Source organism: Bemisia tabaci, chromosome 4 (genome assembly GCF_918797505.1).
Source record: "Bemisia tabaci chromosome 4, PGI_BMITA_v3".
Taxonomy (NCBI): Eukaryota; Metazoa; Arthropoda; class Insecta; order Hemiptera; family Aleyrodidae; genus Bemisia; species Bemisia tabaci.
The window spans coordinates 8704298-8721376 of NC_092796.1; the positions used below are offsets into that span (position 1 = coordinate 8704298).

Consider the following 17079-nt stretch of genomic DNA (forward strand, 5'->3'; position numbering starts at 1 on the left):
GCACAACCGAAGATATGAGAGACGTATTCGGGTCTGCATTTTTTTATTTTTCTGCCGAAACTGCGCGACGCCTCATTGCATTGGCAGCATAGAGCGAAGCAGTGCGATTTCACGCCTCGCGCCATTGCGCCTTCAATTTTGCAGATGCAGCACGGACATCCATCAAGCACGAATAGTTGTATCTCTGCGCCGTCATCAAAGCGCGCTTTCTCGTGCTCTACTCCCATATTCTGTGATAAGGTTTGGTGAAAGTTATTTTAAACCGAGAAAAATGACGGCAGCATTGGAAAGCAGTTAACTGCCCAGAGCGTCAATTCAAACAAATTGAGAAGAGAGGGAGAGGGAGAGGCACAGCCGAAGAAGCCTACATGCGTAGAGAACCGCGGTTGCAGTTCTCAAAAGCTCTGAAAGTTTGAATTCGTACAGATTAGATTTGCTTTGAAATTCCACAAATTTTGGGGGAAGGGATCCCTCCTAGACTCCTCACCTCTTATCGGTGGGTCCTCATTGGTCGGTGGGAAGTTCACGCAATGCACAGCACTCCACGAAACATAAAAGCTACATTTTTACTTTTGAGGGATTTTATTACACTTATTCCTATGAAAATCAGGTTATAATACAACAAGAATCCTCCTTTGAATGAAGGGGCAGAAATGGCGTGTACCTAAAGGTCTCACGGCTGGAGGGGTTAGGTTATATTCTTACGTGATTATTAGCAAGACAACTGCGTTAAAAGTTGAAAAAATAAATAAAAGCTACATTCACACATGAGTTTCTAACTCCCACATTAAGGCAAATGATAAATTCTTACAATTTTTCTTTTTCTCCTTTTTTAAAGCAAAGCCCACCTTCAAAAATAAAACAGTACACTGCAACAAGGGTACTCTACTCCAAAGTTCCCTACTTAGTTCCATGCATGTATCATGCGGTGAGGCTCTCCCTTCTTCCGATCATTTTTGTCCATCGAATCCACAAACGCAACTCTTTTCTTTTTTCCGGAGCGGACGGTCCAGTAGCGATGGGCTTTCTCCAGTAGTAGCACTATCGCCGCCATGGTATGACCGCAAAACAAAATGATGAGCAACCCTTTGATCTGGTTTATTTGCAACGCTCGCACGTTCTCCAACTTCAAGCCCGACTTTGGAATCGAGTACTCGAACCAGTAATCCGTAATTCCACTCTCGACCAAACCTGTAGGCGTAAGATAGACGCTGTAAGTGCTAAGAATGTCACGGAAAAGCGACACATCATGTATCGATGGCTAAAGTCGATAAATGCGTAGTCCTAATGCGGGGTTGCGGATCTCCGCTTATGTTTTACTTTTTTTAAAAAGAATAACCTGCCGAAAGTTTTTCCTAAAATTAGTAATTGATTTTTTTTCCTTATTCATAAATATTCACAGAAACTGTCGGGAATGATTTTATTAACGTCAGGGGCATTTGACACAAGCGTTTTGTGACCATCGCGTATTTTTTTAATAATCCGGCGATAGGTCAAAATGCCCAAAAATGCATGTCCAATGTAAGAAAGGTTCACGAGTAAAAAATGTCCAAGTACCTGGAATGTCCAGTAGTGGTACCATCGCCCAAATGAAAAATGCCCACATGTCCTTTTACTGTGAGTCATAATTAATATTACCATTGGTAGAAATTATTCATACTTCCTCATCATCAAAAGTATAAGAAATTACAAAATAAGAGAAATTAGGATAGAAAAGGTGGCCAAAAGTGCTAAATGCCTGACTATTTGTACAATTACTAACTATATACATGAGCTTGTCTCACCAAGCCCATTTGTATCTAGGGCAATTTACCGGAAATGATTCGGTTAATGGGAAGTTCAAGGACGGATCCCTTCCTGAACATGAAGGGGCTGGAGTGGGCTTGGAGGACGCATTCGGGGATGATATGGAGGATGGCGTTGCGTTTCCTGAGTCGGTTGATCGAGTAGAACTGGATGAAGCGCTTGGCCCCGAACGAAGCCGTCGTCCCCGCCTCGATCATGTCGATGACGTCATCGTAGAACCCCGCGTGGATCACGAATCTAGCCAACAACATATAGCATGAAACTTTGTAAAGAATACACAAGTTCAGAACTTGACATGATAAAATTTATGACGCACTCTCGGAAAGAATTAATCATTTGTGAAAGTTTATGTGCTTAAACTTAATAACGGAGGCGTGAATTCCTCTTCCTTTCCACATGCAAGAATAAACTTTTAGCGATTAGTTGCGTCATTGGGGATAACCCTATCCCTTCGGGATAGTAAATTTAACATTTTTTTCCCCGGCAATTTTCGTTAGAAATCCTCAATCATAAGATTTTGTCAATCCACCTCTTTGATTGTTGCTGCATATCATTCCGCTCTCAGTGAAAGTTCTGCGAAAGTGCCGGATAATGCAAAAGACCGGAACATATTGGGAATTGCAAAAGTTCCGGGAAAATTCAGGAAAACCTCAAAAGTTCCAAAATTCGGCACTACAGGGTGTCTACTAAAACAGGCTAGCCAAATATCAGTACTTTTACAGTACATTCCGGAGAAATTCAGTACCTCCTCAGCGGGAAAATTCAGTACTTTTTCAGTACCTCAATTGACGAAATTCGAAAATTTAAAAAAATTGAATTTCTCTTTCAAATTGTGACAAAAAAAAAAAAAAAAAAAAAAATCCGGACCTTCTTCCGGGATTTCCGCCCTTTTTCAGTACTTCCGGACCGCCCTTAAAAAATCAGTATGTATTTCCGGACTTTGCGAAAATTCCGGACTTGTAGACACCCTGACTAGTTCCGGAAAATGGGAGCACGACACTGGGTTAAATTTCGAATGACTAACTTCTGGGAGAGTCTCTGAAGGACGGGGTTCTCGGTGGCGGAGCGTTTGAGGATCCTGCCGGCCTGGGGTTGTCCGGTGATGTTGAAGCGACCGTCGAGGATCTGCTGGAGCTCCCGGATCTGGTCCGTGCTCCACGGGACGGTCATGAAGCTGCCCAGGGAGCTTTGGTAGGCCGCCGAGATGACGAGGCAGTAGAGAAGCCACTGGAATATCAGGAGCCGCAGCGAGTGGGTCTCCGGCTGGGCCGGCGAGGACACCGCCAAAGAGGTCGCCACCCCGTAGAAAACGATGTCCCGCAACTTCCTAAGCTCGCCTGAGCACCACAGTTAACAAAAGTTTATTCAAAATCAGGGGCGTAGCTAGGAAATTTCTCTAGGGGGGGGGGGCGCATGGGACCACCTCTCGTGGTGAAGAGAGCGGGGGGAGGGGGGAGTGAGGAATGGAGGATCCCGTTTTTCTGGGGGGGGGGGCAGGCTCCCCCCGACCCCCCTAGCTACGCCCATGTTCAAAATATGTGTAGGGTTTCCCAGGATTTAACCGATCAACTTCAGGAGTGAGTTCTACCCATAGAGAAAAAAATGAGGTGTTCGCATTTCCGGAATCTTGAACTTTTTTTGATGACGCAGGTCGGTACGGCGGCTTTTATCATCGATTTTCTTGGAAATGGTGTATTTCATGGAACAAATGCATTCTACATAACATAAAGTTTTTGAAATTATATCATGAGTTGATTTAAGCAAAAAAATCGGACGTTGTGGTCCGTTTTTCATACTTTGAATTCCGGATTTTGCTGACCAGGTTGTACCGACCTACGTCACGGGGTACACAATCCTCAAGATGCAAACACCATGGCCGGATTAAGGGGATGGCCACATGAGTCGCGGCCCATGGCGGCAAAATTTAGGGGGCGGCAAATTTTGCAATTTTTTTGAATATAGGTATCAAAGAAAAAGAAGAAAAATCGGATTCAGAAAATAAATTACAAACGAGAAATTGCGATAGTGCCTACAAGACTGCATGAATACTTCACGCATCGCGCCAAACACAGAGCGGTCGGCGCGGCGGTCGGCGCAGCGGCAGAAGTTAAACTTATTAAACCGCATTTATGTTTGTTCTTTCATAATGTTTTCGTTCGTTTGTTATGAATGGAAGGCCTTGTCCAAACAGGGATGGGTTTACGGAACTTAACTTTCGCGTAAAGTTCCGTAAACTTTCGTTAGTGTTGACAGGGCTTTAATAAAAAATGTGCCCAACGCGTCTCATACACCCCTCTCCTACCGGTTCACTTAACGAATTAGAAGGGGGCGGAAAAATGCAGGCGGCCCTTGGGCGGCAAGTATAGGTAAATCCGGCCCTGGCAAACACCTCCTTTTATCTCTCTATGAGTTCTACCTATCGGTCAAAATATGACTTTTCCTCTCCTAAGTTTTTATCAAAAATGCCCTTAGTCGGTATAACGTTGGGGGAGTTACAGCCCCCGCATTTTTGCATTTTTTATATGAATGTATCCGTGCAATTAATGTCCAAAAATGTTCTGATTTTTACACGAGATCAGAAGAAAAGTCAGTGAAATTTTCAGTTGGGGATGCCCAAAATTCTCCCGATAAAAATGCAATTTGTATGGGGATATTATTTGGACTATATTTTGCAATTAGGAACTTTAAATTCTAGCCCGGTTTAAAAACAACGTATGTGCCATTAGTTTCCCTATGCACATAAGTGTTTTTCCAGAAGAGCCAGAATTTGTAGTTCCAAATTGCAAGATGCAGTTCATTTGACCTGTAGTTACGTTCATTTGGAGAAGGAAACGACGGCTATAGTCAATAATTGGACTACATTTTGCAATTTGGAACTATAAATTCTAGCCAGGTTTAAAAACAACGTATGATCCATTAGTTTCCCTATGCACATAAGTGTTTTTCCAGAAGAGCCAGGATTCATAGTTCCAAATTGCAAAATGCAGTCCAATTTACCGGAGGTGTCAATGAGATGTGTTGTAACGTAAATGGAGACGGAGATGGTAGCGAAAGTGACGATGATGAGCGACCAGACTCCGATGTCGAACTCGTTGATGTAGTTGGACCAGATGGAGGGAATGCGACCGGCTTTGTCGGGCACGACCCACGTGAAACACTCCTCTGTCACCGCCCGCGAGAACTCCGCATCCGCCGAATCGTAAATAATGTGCGAGTAAATACCTGAATCAAGTGAAAACTCAACCAGCCCCTTAGCATTCAACAGTTAGGTATCAATAAGTACTTCCTCATTCAAGTGCTTTAAATGGCACGGCACGTGCCATTTGCTAAACCCCTCTGAGCAAAAATAACCAGAAGCGCCTTCATTTTCAACACACGCAACATATCGACGGTAAAACCACTAGCGGGCCGATTATCGAAATTGATAGACAAAGCTAAGACGACGAAAGGGATTTGGAAGGATCCTATTGGTCGAAGCAGGTGGTGGCAATGGAGATAGGAGGTAGGTAATGGACTAACTAACAGCAACCCATTAAAGACCCGACAGTTAATTTTTTCCTTAGTCTATAAGAGCCAACCATGTCAACCAATAAGGTCGCTCCATAGCCATACTCTTTATGTCTTCTTTGTCTATCGCTTTGTCCATCAGTTTCAATAATCGCCCCGCAGACCACGTATCTCGTTTGCGGTGTTTATAAATCTCCGCTCCCGTTTTATTTTTGTGGAGGAGAACAGGCCAATATCTTTCCTTGAAGTTTTCACAGATTTTTCCTTACACTCAAAACGAAAATCGCGGAAGTTTTCAATAATAGACGTTTAGTAGTTTTCCATTTAAAAGGTAAAGTAGGTATGGCAGAATGTTTGCGGCGGCTCATACCGAGATACGTGGTCTGGTCGTTTCAACGTCGATATGCATTTATTGAGTAGGATTAGTTGCATCCAGGCGTTATTGGACGTATTCCTGCCAAACGGAACTATGTGCATTAAGGCATGAGCCCTAAGACCCTTGAGAATATATGCATAACAAGGCTCATTTCATAATGCTCATAGTTCCGTTTGGCTCGGAGTGCTGTGTTGAATCGTTGTGAGGCAAGGGAAATCAGTAGCGCCTTCATTTTCAACACTCGCAACGTATACAGCTGATAACTGAGAATACGAGCCTGAAATATGGAACTCATATATTTCCAGTCCTACGCCACTGCAGATAGGTCTATTTTCTAAACGTTCAATGTATTTAAATATGAATGATCATTGCTTGACGCTACGCATATCGTCGCTTCTCTGACGTTGGGGCGTATCTCAATTTCCACCCCTGCTAAAAATGGTGAGTACAAATGAGTAGAAAATCAAAGTCATATGAATAGAATTTCAACTCATATAAATAGAATTTCAACTTATATGAACAGAATTTAACTCATATGAGCAGAATTACTCCATCCAGTTTTCGCCAAGATTTCAACTCGCATGAGCTCAGCATTGAATCTACCATGCCCGATATCTCAGAAACTAGTCACCGCATCAAAAAAATCATAAGAACAAAATATTTTTATTTTCAAAATTTACACACTATGTCGGTGTATCCTGGTCAGATACAGCACTTTTGAAAAATGAAAAAAATTGAATTCATATGACTTGAACTTTTCTACTTTTATGAGTAGAGTATTCTAGTGATCTGAGTAGAATTTCCTCTTATATGAGTAGTATTTCTATTCATGTAAGTAGGAAGTTCGACTCATGTGAGTTGGCGAATTCTGAATAGCCTACTCGTCATTTTTAGCAGGGACGTGAGCCCTGTTCTTCGTATAACTCGATGCTTTCTGGGGCTCATAAATGGATAGAGATACGCCCTTAAGACAGAGGAGCGGATGTAGCCTACCGAAAGCGAAGTCAACGTCAAGCTTGTTGATGGCCTCGTCAAGGGCGTTCGGGATCCCGGTGGAAATGTCGTAGCCGAAGCGGTCGATCTTGGTGTTGTTCGGCGGGATGGAGATGTTGGTCCGAAAGTTGAGTTTCTCCATCGCGATCTTCAGGAGCTTCCCGCCGGTGCCCTCCAACACCCACTCGCCTATCGTCGGGTCCGGGTAAACGATGGCCTCCGGAGGTCGCGTCTTCGCTAGACCTTTCAGGGTGCACCCGTACATATTCTGCAAAAAGAACAGGCAAATCTTCTTTGCAAGAGGTTCCCTCATCGTCCAGTCAATCTATGCCAAAAAAGGGCTTCACCCAGAAAATTTTGCGAAAAACTTTCTGGCTCATACTACCTAGGTGTTTTTTAGCGCTGAATCCGAATCTGAACTTTGCTACCTTCGATTTTTGCCACTAAAGCCGCCATCTTGAAAAAACGTTGCCAAATCTCATTTTTTGGGTCCAAAAATCGTTAATAACTCGTTCCCTGCGCGCAGGGCCGGATTTACATTTTCAGCGTCCTAGGCTAAACTTAGGGTGGCGCCCTTAAAAGTAGGCGCTCTCGTGGGGGGGGGGGGGGGGTTCACCAGACGTCCCTCCCCTCCAGATCAGAAGGAGGATGTTAGGTGTCAGGAAAATGTTCAAATTCACCTTAAAAAAACACGATTTTAAACAGTTTTGAGGTACGTTTACGTTTGCAAGTTGATTTTGGAAAATAAAAAGTAAGAAAAGACTCGTTAAATTAAAAAAAAAAAAATTCTCAAAGATTTTGCGCCCCTCAGAGTGTTGCGCCCTAGGCTACAGCCTATGGAGCCTTTTGGTAAATCCGGCCCTGCCTGCGCGTCGGACGGCAAAATGAGTTATTTGCAAAATGAAAGTACGGACAATTGGTAATGTAGCATCGCGTCCATGATATTGGACTCCACGATCACCTATATTATGTTCGATTGCTCATCATGTCCAAGATATTGGACTCCATGCTACTTTAATGAGGGATATTTTTTTAGAAAAATCGGAGTGAGCATAGCGCCCAAAATTGTTTGATGCAGGTATTCTCTGACAACACGTGAGCATATGGTCATCAATGTGAAATACCTGCTGAAAGAGTTACATAAATCCGTCTTTACTTACAAATCAAACACTTTATAAGTGTCGATGAAAATAAAATCATTATTTTTTACCCCGGTTTTTTTACGCAGAGGGTACAAGTCTGCACTCTCATCAAATGTCGTTTGGCGCCAAATGTCCAGCACGACAGGCTTGCCAACAGTGTAACAGTGAGACTCTGAGAATGGAAAAAATGTGTAGGCCGTGATCAACTCCGTTGACTCGTCATCTTTCAGGACAACAACGCTCGTAATACGCTCATCCCAAAAAATCGTAAAAACCTCCTGCAAAGTAAGAGAAAGAAATCATGCAAGTCGCGATTGACATGACTTACGAATTTTTCGCTTCAGGGGCTCACATGTTTTGTTTTATTGAATACTGTTCGCAAAAGGCATGAGCAGAAAAATTACAATAAATAGTCACAACTTTGAATTTTTTTAATTGGGGAAGCCACAGATTGAAAGGGAAGTAACTTATTTTTTATTGGCGTCGCATTCATCGCTTGCCAGAAGAAAGTGCGTGTGAGTGATAGCACGCGCATGGTGCGCCTGATTTACAATAGTTATGCAATGTGACGTGCACCGTAGGATGCTGTCAAACTACCGTCCTGAAGCTAAATTAACTAAATCATGGCTAGATGAATTAAATGCCTGGTTTGACAAATAAGGAATGTAAATGATAAATTAATTATTTCGAGTGGAACTTGTCGCAAGGTCAAATTATTCTTAGTATAAAAATATTCGAGAGTAGCGGTTCCAGAGAAGCAAAAACTGTGTGATCAATGCACAAAATGACCTTACCGTAAATCGCGCTCACATAATGATCTAAAATGATTTTCTACTAATAAACTTGTATAGATATTTTCGAACTAAAGAGCGAAAATCACGCAATTTAGCACATTATAAACGCTAAAATCAGTGCCTAAAATCAGTACTGAAACGCTTTGTCAGTTGCCCGATAACCTCTGGGAAGACAGGCATATGTGGCGTTTGGGTGTCGTAGAACGCCAGAGTGCGTTATAAAGCGACTTTATATATATATATATATATATATATATATATAAACGCTAAAATTAAGTCAATATCGTGAAAGTTAAATTTTCTGTGCATAGTTACATAATATTCTAGACACTCACCTGAATAAAGTCAAGTGAGAAATTAGACGAGGCATACACCAGAAACCTATTTTCGATGTTGTGTCGTAAACTTGATAAAGTTTTTCGATAATCGGATAGAAGCTGAGGATTATACGGGAGAAGAACATAGAAGCCAGCTTTTCCTACCGGAGTAAAAATCGTAATTTTTTTTAAAAAAATATCACTTTTTCTTGTTCTTTTCCAAACAAATATTTGAAACAAACACAAAATTTTATAAAGTACACAACCCAGTCTAGTAGAAGGACTTTAGCAAAAAACAATCTATTACTTGGGTTAGTTTAGAAACGACGACACAGCTGCTGTAAATGATTCCCTAGGCAAACAGGCGCTTTCATATGTAACGTATGTCAGTGAACTCTGACTATTTTAAAGGCTCAATTTTTATAGAGTGTATATTTTTTATTAGGTATTAATGAATTTATCCACGTTTAAACTGTTCGTTCAACTTTGCATTCTCTCCTGCAATTTCTGTTTATATTATGATATACTTTGGTGATAAAATTGAGCTCAGCGTGTTAAATTTTCTGCCCTAAAATGTTAATGTTAAATGTTTTAAGGGAAACTTTGCTCTCTGATCTGTAGAGTGTATTTTATTCTGAACACAAAAGAAGACAATGTCTCCATGTTGAATGACGATGATTAATTGAACATATATATGCTAAAAGGAACCATGTGCATAGGGATTGCAGAAAAAACAGTTCCTTTTAGCATAAAGACGTTCAATTGTCAGAGCATCTTTTTTGGACCATCCAATTTTCCCAAATACGTCTAATTGACAGAGCATCTTTTTTGGACCATCCAATTTTTCCCCAGTGGAGTATATGTCATTTTGATTCTAATAAATTAAAAAAAAAAAAAAAAAAAAAAAAAAAAAAGGAGAAAAGCTTGTGATAAAAAAGGCTCTCACCTACTATTTTGACCTCTGGCGTCGGTTGAATCCAGACTACTGTACTTAAATTTTTCAAAATCTCAGTGGCTGTGGGCTCAAATTTTTGAATTTCATCACGAAAAACTACCACTTGACGGTGCTCAACATAACGGTTCAAAACATTCAGTAAACACGCAACTGTAGAATTTGAACTAAAGTTGTAAGTCGAAATTTCAAGCGATAGGTCCATCGCTGACACTCTTAGTAGAAATGTAGTAAAAACTGCGTGAAATATCCTCATATTGTGCAGCTCCCCTCCCCCCCCCCCCAAATGTTTTTTCCCCTCCTTTTTTTTTAAATAAAAATGTATGAGTAAATATAGTCAAAATTAAGAAACCTAGGTATATTGCTGCCCCATAATCCTTATTTTATAAAATATTTAGTTTAAAGTGATGAAACTAATGAGAAAACTATCTCGGTAATCTCTCGGTATATCCTGAAAAAGTTTGAGGACTAACAGCAAATTTCACACACTTTTTTAGAGAATTGTTTCCTGAGAAATGCTTCCGCACAGTTTTAAGTTTTCGATGGGTCATATATCTCGCAAAAGGGCGTTAAAAACTAACACAACTTACAGTCCTCTCACACGTTTGAACACATTTTAATCGCAAAGCAGTGGAATTTTAACACGTCCTCTTTTTCATGAAAAAGCTTTCATGAATCTGATGAACGAAAGACACTGCGTGCTATGTAGAAAACGATAGTAACATTGACCAATCAGACGCAGGAGCAGTGTGCATGTTCATCGGTTCAACTCTTCTGAGCTTTGGTCGGTTTGCAAACACACCTCAAAGAGAATTAATCGAGAGTATTTCACTCCAGTTAGTGTGCCCGCATGCAATCTTACTAAAATGCCCAATTTTCGGAGTGATTGAAGTCATCATACGGATTACCCCGACACTCAAGCAACCAATTTGATATAAATAACTAATGCGACTGGCAGAGGGTATGTTCTTCGATTCAATTTCGATTCTTTTGAAGCCGACTGAATTGCGTCGCTAAACGATTGAGCTATTCCAACTTCTTCACTACCCAAGTAGCAATTTTGAACGGAAAAATCGGAATATTTTGAAATGAAGTTACGATTTTTTGGCCATAAAATCGCTAGGATCATCAACATTTTAGCTATTATCTTCAATCTTGTCGCAATTTTATCTCTATGAAATCGCGTTTGATAAAACCAAAATTTTATATCAATTCATCACGATTTTTTGTTCTAAAATATTGTGATGATTCGTCCTCGATAAAATCGCGATTTCATCGAAAATTTATGCGATGAAATTGCAATTTATCGCGATTTTTTATCCGATAATATTACAATGAATTGACGTCGATAAAATTACATACACACATAAAATAAAATTACATTACATACATTCTCCAATCAAATCGCGACTTATCGCAATTACTGCGACTTGGGTAGTGGCCAAAGTTATGACTGGTTGCAACTGAGTCGCAACATCCCTGTAACACCTTATCAGCATAAAGGTAATATTTCACAGTCACTGTATTAGTCATTTTTGCGCTCAAAAATCCAATCGGATCCTCTGGTCCAAGGTAACAGCAGTTATGGCCCGGTGGGGGAACAAGAAGTAGAACAAGAGGCATGACAACTGGATCGAGTTCAACATGGTAGGATCGATCCGGTCACTTCAAGTTGGAACTGAAAAAAAATATATTTGCATGTTTATCTTTCTGTATGACTCAATTGAACAAGTGTCGCCAAAGGGAATTTGTCCATTTCGATGTGAGCCTTGGGCTACTTAAAAAGTGCCAGCGTTCGGGGGCTAATCTTGAAATAGACATGTCCTCTTTTAAAAATAACGCATTCAATTTACAGTTAATGTTTACTCCCTGTCTTCTCGGCCTAAATAATTTCCTTCAATGGGACCGTACAGGTGAAAAAGTAGGTAAGGGCACAGGGTGGGTGAGCCCAAAACCAGTTCTCACTCAGTTTTCTCCAAAATGCATTTTAATTCCTCCAACTTAATTTAACCCAATTTTTTTGCAGGTAAGTGTATATCGACGGTGAAACTACCAAACCACGTATCTCGTTTGCGGTGTTTAAAAATCTACGCTCGCATTTTATTTTTTTGAAGTCGACCAAATCAATATCATTCTTTGAAATTTTCACAGAATTTTCTCCGCACAAAGAGGAAAAATCACAGAAATTTTCAAGACTAGACGTTAAGTGGTTTTTCATTTAAAAAATAAAGTATGACAGGAAGTCTGCGACGTCGCAAACCGAGATACGTGGTTTAGTAGTTTCACCGTCGATATGTGATCTCTCTGAATTTTTACAGGTCAAATTTGATATTCGAATGCGATGTTGAATTTTTAATATGAGGGAAGGTACTCGACCAATTCATTTTTATGTTACAGACGAGAATATTTGGAAATTGGAAGAAGGGATCCAGTGGACTATTGCAATATTGTCCGGAACACCTCTAAGGCCGAAGAGATAAAATCCCAAAAATCCTCGCTCAGCAAAAAAGCAGAGCAGGATTCTCAAAGTAGAAAAGTACCAGAAGAGGATTTTGAAGATGATGAAGAAGTTCCTCCTCTGGAATGATAAACAACTGCTCTCAACAACAAAACTTGGTTCCCGCTCCTATTTCCTGAATCAGAAAAGAGCCAAATTAATTCAGAGAGAGGCTTCAAATACATAGTTGATTCCCTCCGAGATTTCCTCTCGGTGAAATCAATTTTCTGCCGATAAGTGTTTAGTTGACCAGCATGATTATTTTAGGTATCGAGGTTAAAATGAAAAAAAAATAAATAAATCAAAGTATAATCACCAACTCTCTTGCTATCAAGTGTAGCTTGTCTTTCCGCCTTCAATTTTGAAATTAGGCCACAAAATATCCTCCTCGCTTTGATAGTTTTCCACGCCAGGATTCGCTTTCTTCGTTGCTCGCCACTCGATAAACGGCGAACTTCGACTCAACTTCCCTACTTCTTTGGATCGATTGTTGAATCCTTATCGAACGACCTTGATCGATACATATCATTGCCAAGATAGGGATGTATCGATTAAGTTCATTCGGTAAGGTTTCAACAATCGACCCGCTGTTAAGATTGATGCAAAAGCTTTCATTTTATATTTAAAATAAAAGTGATCAAGTATTAATGTGATGAGAATTACTCTTCATCTTTAAATTAATTAATTTAGAGAGTCAGTTCTTCTCTAGCATACTTACAGAAAACGTCACGAAGCAAGGGGGAAGCCTACCTTTAAAAAATTAAAACTCAAGTAATTAATTCACTTTAAAAGTTATTTTATTAATTATGCACGGAGTCTGTATATACCTTAATCCATGTGATACGTTCAATACAGTGGTGTAAGAACAATAAATATAGATCTCGTGAGGTAGGTCTTTGGGTCTGACGTAATTCATAAGGGTGATCCAGACCACCCGTCCACTATCTTTTTCTCGAAAACGGCGGAGAATTGAGCTTCGGGACGAAAAATTTCAGGGGTAAATCGACCCCAAAGAATCGAATGAAAATATTTTCAACCCCCCAAAATGGCCCCTTGGGGGGGGTTTGGGGGGGAGCCCCCCCGTTTCTCGCAATTTTCAAATAGGAAGGGTATGTTTTGACTTTGGATTCGGAATTTACGGTAAAAAATAAGAACATTTTGTTCAACGCTGTACAATTCGACTGCTGTAAGCGGCCAAATCATCCAAATTTCAAAATCTAAAAATCTCCTGAGAGGAGAGGTCAATACCTTTTTATTGCTGTGCCACATGACCCCTGTTGCTCCAAAATTTTGGGGGCCACGACCCCCCAAAAATTTTGGGGCTTTGGAGGGCCGTAAGTCGAAAATGTCAAAAGGCAAGGGCATGTTTTGACTTCAGATTTGGATTCTACGCGAAAAGTTACGTAGAATTGATATGGCGCATGGCCTGTTTGCTCAACTTTTTTTTACCCCTTATTTTCTCCAAAAATACACGGCCTCTTATGGGGAAATGGGGTTCTTCAGTAATTTGGAGCAAATAGGTCATGCGCCATATCAATTCTACGTAACTTTTCGCGTAGAATCCAAATCTGAAGTCAAAACATGCCCTTGCCTTTTGACATTTTCGACTTACGGCCCTCCAAAGCCCCAAAATTTTTGGGGGGTCGTGGCCCCCAAAATTTTGGAGCAACAGGGGTCATGTGGCACAGCAATAAAAAGGTATTGACCTCTCCTCTCAGGAGATTTTTAGATTTTGAAATTTGGATGATTTGGCCGCTTACAGCAGTCGAATTGTACAGCGTTGAACAAAATGTTCTTATTTTTTACCGTAAATTCCGAATCCAAAGTCAAATCATACCCTTCCTATTTGAAAATTGCGAGAAACGGGGGGCTCCCCCCCAAACCCCCCCCCCCCCAAGGGGCCATTTTGGGGGGTTGAAAATATTTTCATTCGATTCTTTGGGGTCGATTTACCCCTGAAATTTTTTGTCCCGAAGCTCAATTCTCCGCTGTTTTCGAGAAAAAGATAGTGGACGGGTGGTCTGGATCACCCTGTATTTATAAGATGATCCTCAAGAGCAGTTGTCGCAATAATAGAGTGTCAATAAAAAATCTTGTCGATAGTTTTGCTCATTCATACTTTATTTATTTATTTATATTGAGTCCCGCGTAAACAAACATGATTCCGGACATCCGAATGTATATTTTAATTTTGAGGCCAATATTTTTATCTTCCTCCGTAGACTTGGAGCCGAAGCTCTTAGTGTTTTTCCACCCCCAAGGTATCAAGGATTGCAACTCGAAAGTTGTTAATCGCAGCACTTGAAAATTAAACTAGAGGAATTTTTTCAAACATTCCGTCGTCTACACGGATGATACATGCGCTTTAGCCACGCGGATTGTCTAACTTTCAGTGGCGTAGCGTGCTAAACGATATATCGATTGATCTGCCATTTAAACCCACGGAAAAGAATCGATTAACAGGGTGTCCGCAACGAACACCTTAATAATCGATTCTTCACCATAGAGTCAAATGGTGAAATATCCATAATCGATAATCGACCATTCACGCCTCGCCACTGCCAACTTTGTGTTCATCCCGATTGATGATCAAATTTTAAAGTACTCGATGTGACCACTTGACTGATGTTATATAGAAATAATTGAAATAACAATTCAGTGGAAATATTCCTGCTATTCCACCGCTGTCAAACTTGACACAATTGAAAAGCTTTCAGAAAGTCAATCATATAATTGCATCGGGCCTTTTAAAAAAATCCGTTCAGCAAATCATTGGGAAAATGACTCGAATTGGCCGCCAAGAAGATTTTCTCTTGAATCAATAATTAAATTGTCCGAGGCTTGAATCAAGCAGGTTTCTGCTTAACGTAAGTGACTTAATTCTTGATATAAGCATCTTCTCTACTCGACTCGAGAGAAATATATTCTTGACGGCTACCTCTGTTTAAATCGAGTTACATTTTTCCAGTGATGAATTCGGATTGAATTTAGTCGTGAGAAGAGAATTCCTTTAAAAATTCCAGGAATGATGTTGCTTGGCTCTCCTTTGAACAAATATAATAGGAGCGAGGACTTGAAACACCGCAAACGAGCTACGAGTTTGCACTGATGAAAATATTTGTGTTCTTGTGTTACGCATGGTTGATATAGGAAGTGCAACACGAACCAAGCCAAATTTTGTGATGATTTTAATACCATTTGCGTCAAATTTAAGCGCAGAAAACGATTGGGAAACTGGGAAACTTTGGGGTCAACCCAGGGCATGTGTTACTTTGCGTTTTATCTTTCGTATTAAGAGGAAAAGATGGGTCCGCAACGATAGAGTGTGTCGATGTCACAACCAAACAGCTTTGTCTGGTATAGTCGCATATTAACAGGATGACGTAAGAGAGGCTTCCGAAGAAAATATTTGATTGGGCTCCTCCTGGGAGGAGACGAGGGTGACGCCCAGTGAAAGAGTAGCGACAGGGAGTTTCAGAGGAAATGAGGGAATGCCAACTCCCTGAGGGGCTTTGGGAGGATAGGAGACTTTGGCGGTTGGGTCAGGGCCGGATTAAGGGGGTGGCCACACGGGCAGCGGCCCATGGCGGCAAATCTAAGGGGCGGCAAAAATTTGCAATTTTTTAAAGTGTAGGTTTAAAAAAAAAATCGGATTCATAAAAACAAAATTACAAACGAGAATAGGCGACAAAGTCTCTCATTTCCTGAGAGTATGGTAGTTTCTAATTTTGTCGTCTCTTAGCGATAAAAGAGACAGCACCCTCAATAAGTCGAGTTTCGAGAGAAACCAAACACGCAATTTGGCCAAGATCGGCGCGACTTAGAGAGAAATGATGACGAGGACTTGAGATGAAAAGGAGAAGCCTTCGGCGCGGCGATCGGATGTGACACATATTAGCGCCTGCAAGACTGCACGAATACTTCACGCATTGCATCAAACACAGTGTAGTCATTGCGGTCAGCGTGAAACGGATAGCGCCTACAGATGCGTGAATACTTGACGCATTGCGTCCAACACGGTGTGGTCTGCGCGGCGCGGCGGCGGAAGTTAAAATTATTAAACCACATTTATGTTTGTTCTTTCATAATTTTGTCGTTCATTTCTTATGAATGGAAGGCCTTGTCCACATAGAGATAGGTTTACGAAACTTAAGTTTCGAGCAAAGTTTCGCGAACTTTTGCTGGTAGTGTTGACAGGGGTTTCCCAAAAAATGTGTTCAGCGCGAGTAAATGTGTCTTATGCACCCCTCCCCCGCTGGCACGTTCATTTGATGGTTTTTATCGAGTTTCAAAACGAATGAGAAGGGGCGGCAAAGTATAGGCGGCCCATGGGCGGCAAGTAGGCGAATCCGGCCCTGGATTGGGCGACGCAGAGGGCCAAATAGCGCATAATGAAAGGGCTTTTATGTATTATTTCCCGTATTAATCAACATTTTGTAATAAGTTTCCTCTCTGTGTGAGAGTTTCACTTGGGGTTCGAAATGTAACATTGCAAACTGAAAAAGAAGATCGGTAGAATTTACCATTCCCTCACGCTGTATTTCACACAGCGTCAATCCAGCGTCAATTCTGCCCGTCAAAAAGTAAACGTTACTAAATACTGGCACAGGTAACCGTTCCTCTGGCAGAATCGACTTTGAATTCACGCTGTGTAAAATACAGCGTGAAGGAATGGTGAATTCTACCAATCTTCTT

At 40.9% G+C, this 17079-nt stretch overlaps 2 protein-coding genes across 6 annotated transcripts in view; one reads left to right on the plus strand and one right to left on the minus strand.

The window, feature by feature from the left end:
* LOC109040300 (touch insensitive larva B) overlaps nucleotides 1-12703 on the plus strand; it is a 34958-nt gene extending 22255 nt beyond the window's left edge. For all 5 annotated transcript variants that reach the window (XM_072299243.1, XM_072299242.1, XM_072299240.1 and 2 more), the window contains one exon: nucleotides 12285-12703. In XM_072299243.1, coding sequence (XP_072155344.1) covers nucleotides 12285-12474 — 190 coding nt within the window. In that variant the 3' untranslated portion in view covers nucleotides 12475-12703. The remainder of the gene's footprint in view (nucleotides 1-12284) is intronic.
* Nucleotides 450-10143, minus strand: LOC109040302 (ionotropic receptor 21a). The gene is made up of 8 exons (XM_072299238.1): nucleotides 9882-10143; nucleotides 8954-9096; nucleotides 7893-8102; nucleotides 6683-6950; nucleotides 4804-5028; nucleotides 2831-3143; nucleotides 1814-2043; nucleotides 450-1191 (listed from the first exon to the last, which is right to left on the minus strand). Exons 1-8 carry the CDS (start codon nucleotides 10141-10143, stop codon nucleotides 905-907), a joined length of 1938 nt encoding a protein of 645 aa, XP_072155339.1. The 3' UTR covers nucleotides 450-904.
* Nucleotides 12704-17079: the final 4376 nt, after the last annotated feature.

Bases quoted from the DNA above. Each gene is read 5' to 3' on its own strand.
- LOC109040302 (XM_072299238.1), bottom strand. From the start codon at position 10,143: ATGAGGATATTTCACGCAGTTTTTACTACATTTCTACTAAGAGTGTCA. The intron at 9,097-9,881 runs GTGAGAGCCTTT...TTACTCCGGTAG, and splicing joins GCCAGAGGTCAAAATAGTAG to GAAAAGCTGGCTTCTATGTT. The intron at 3,144-4,803 runs GTAAATTGGACT...TGTGGTGCTCAG, and splicing joins ACATCTCATTGACACCTCCG to GCGAGCTTAGGAAGTTGCGG.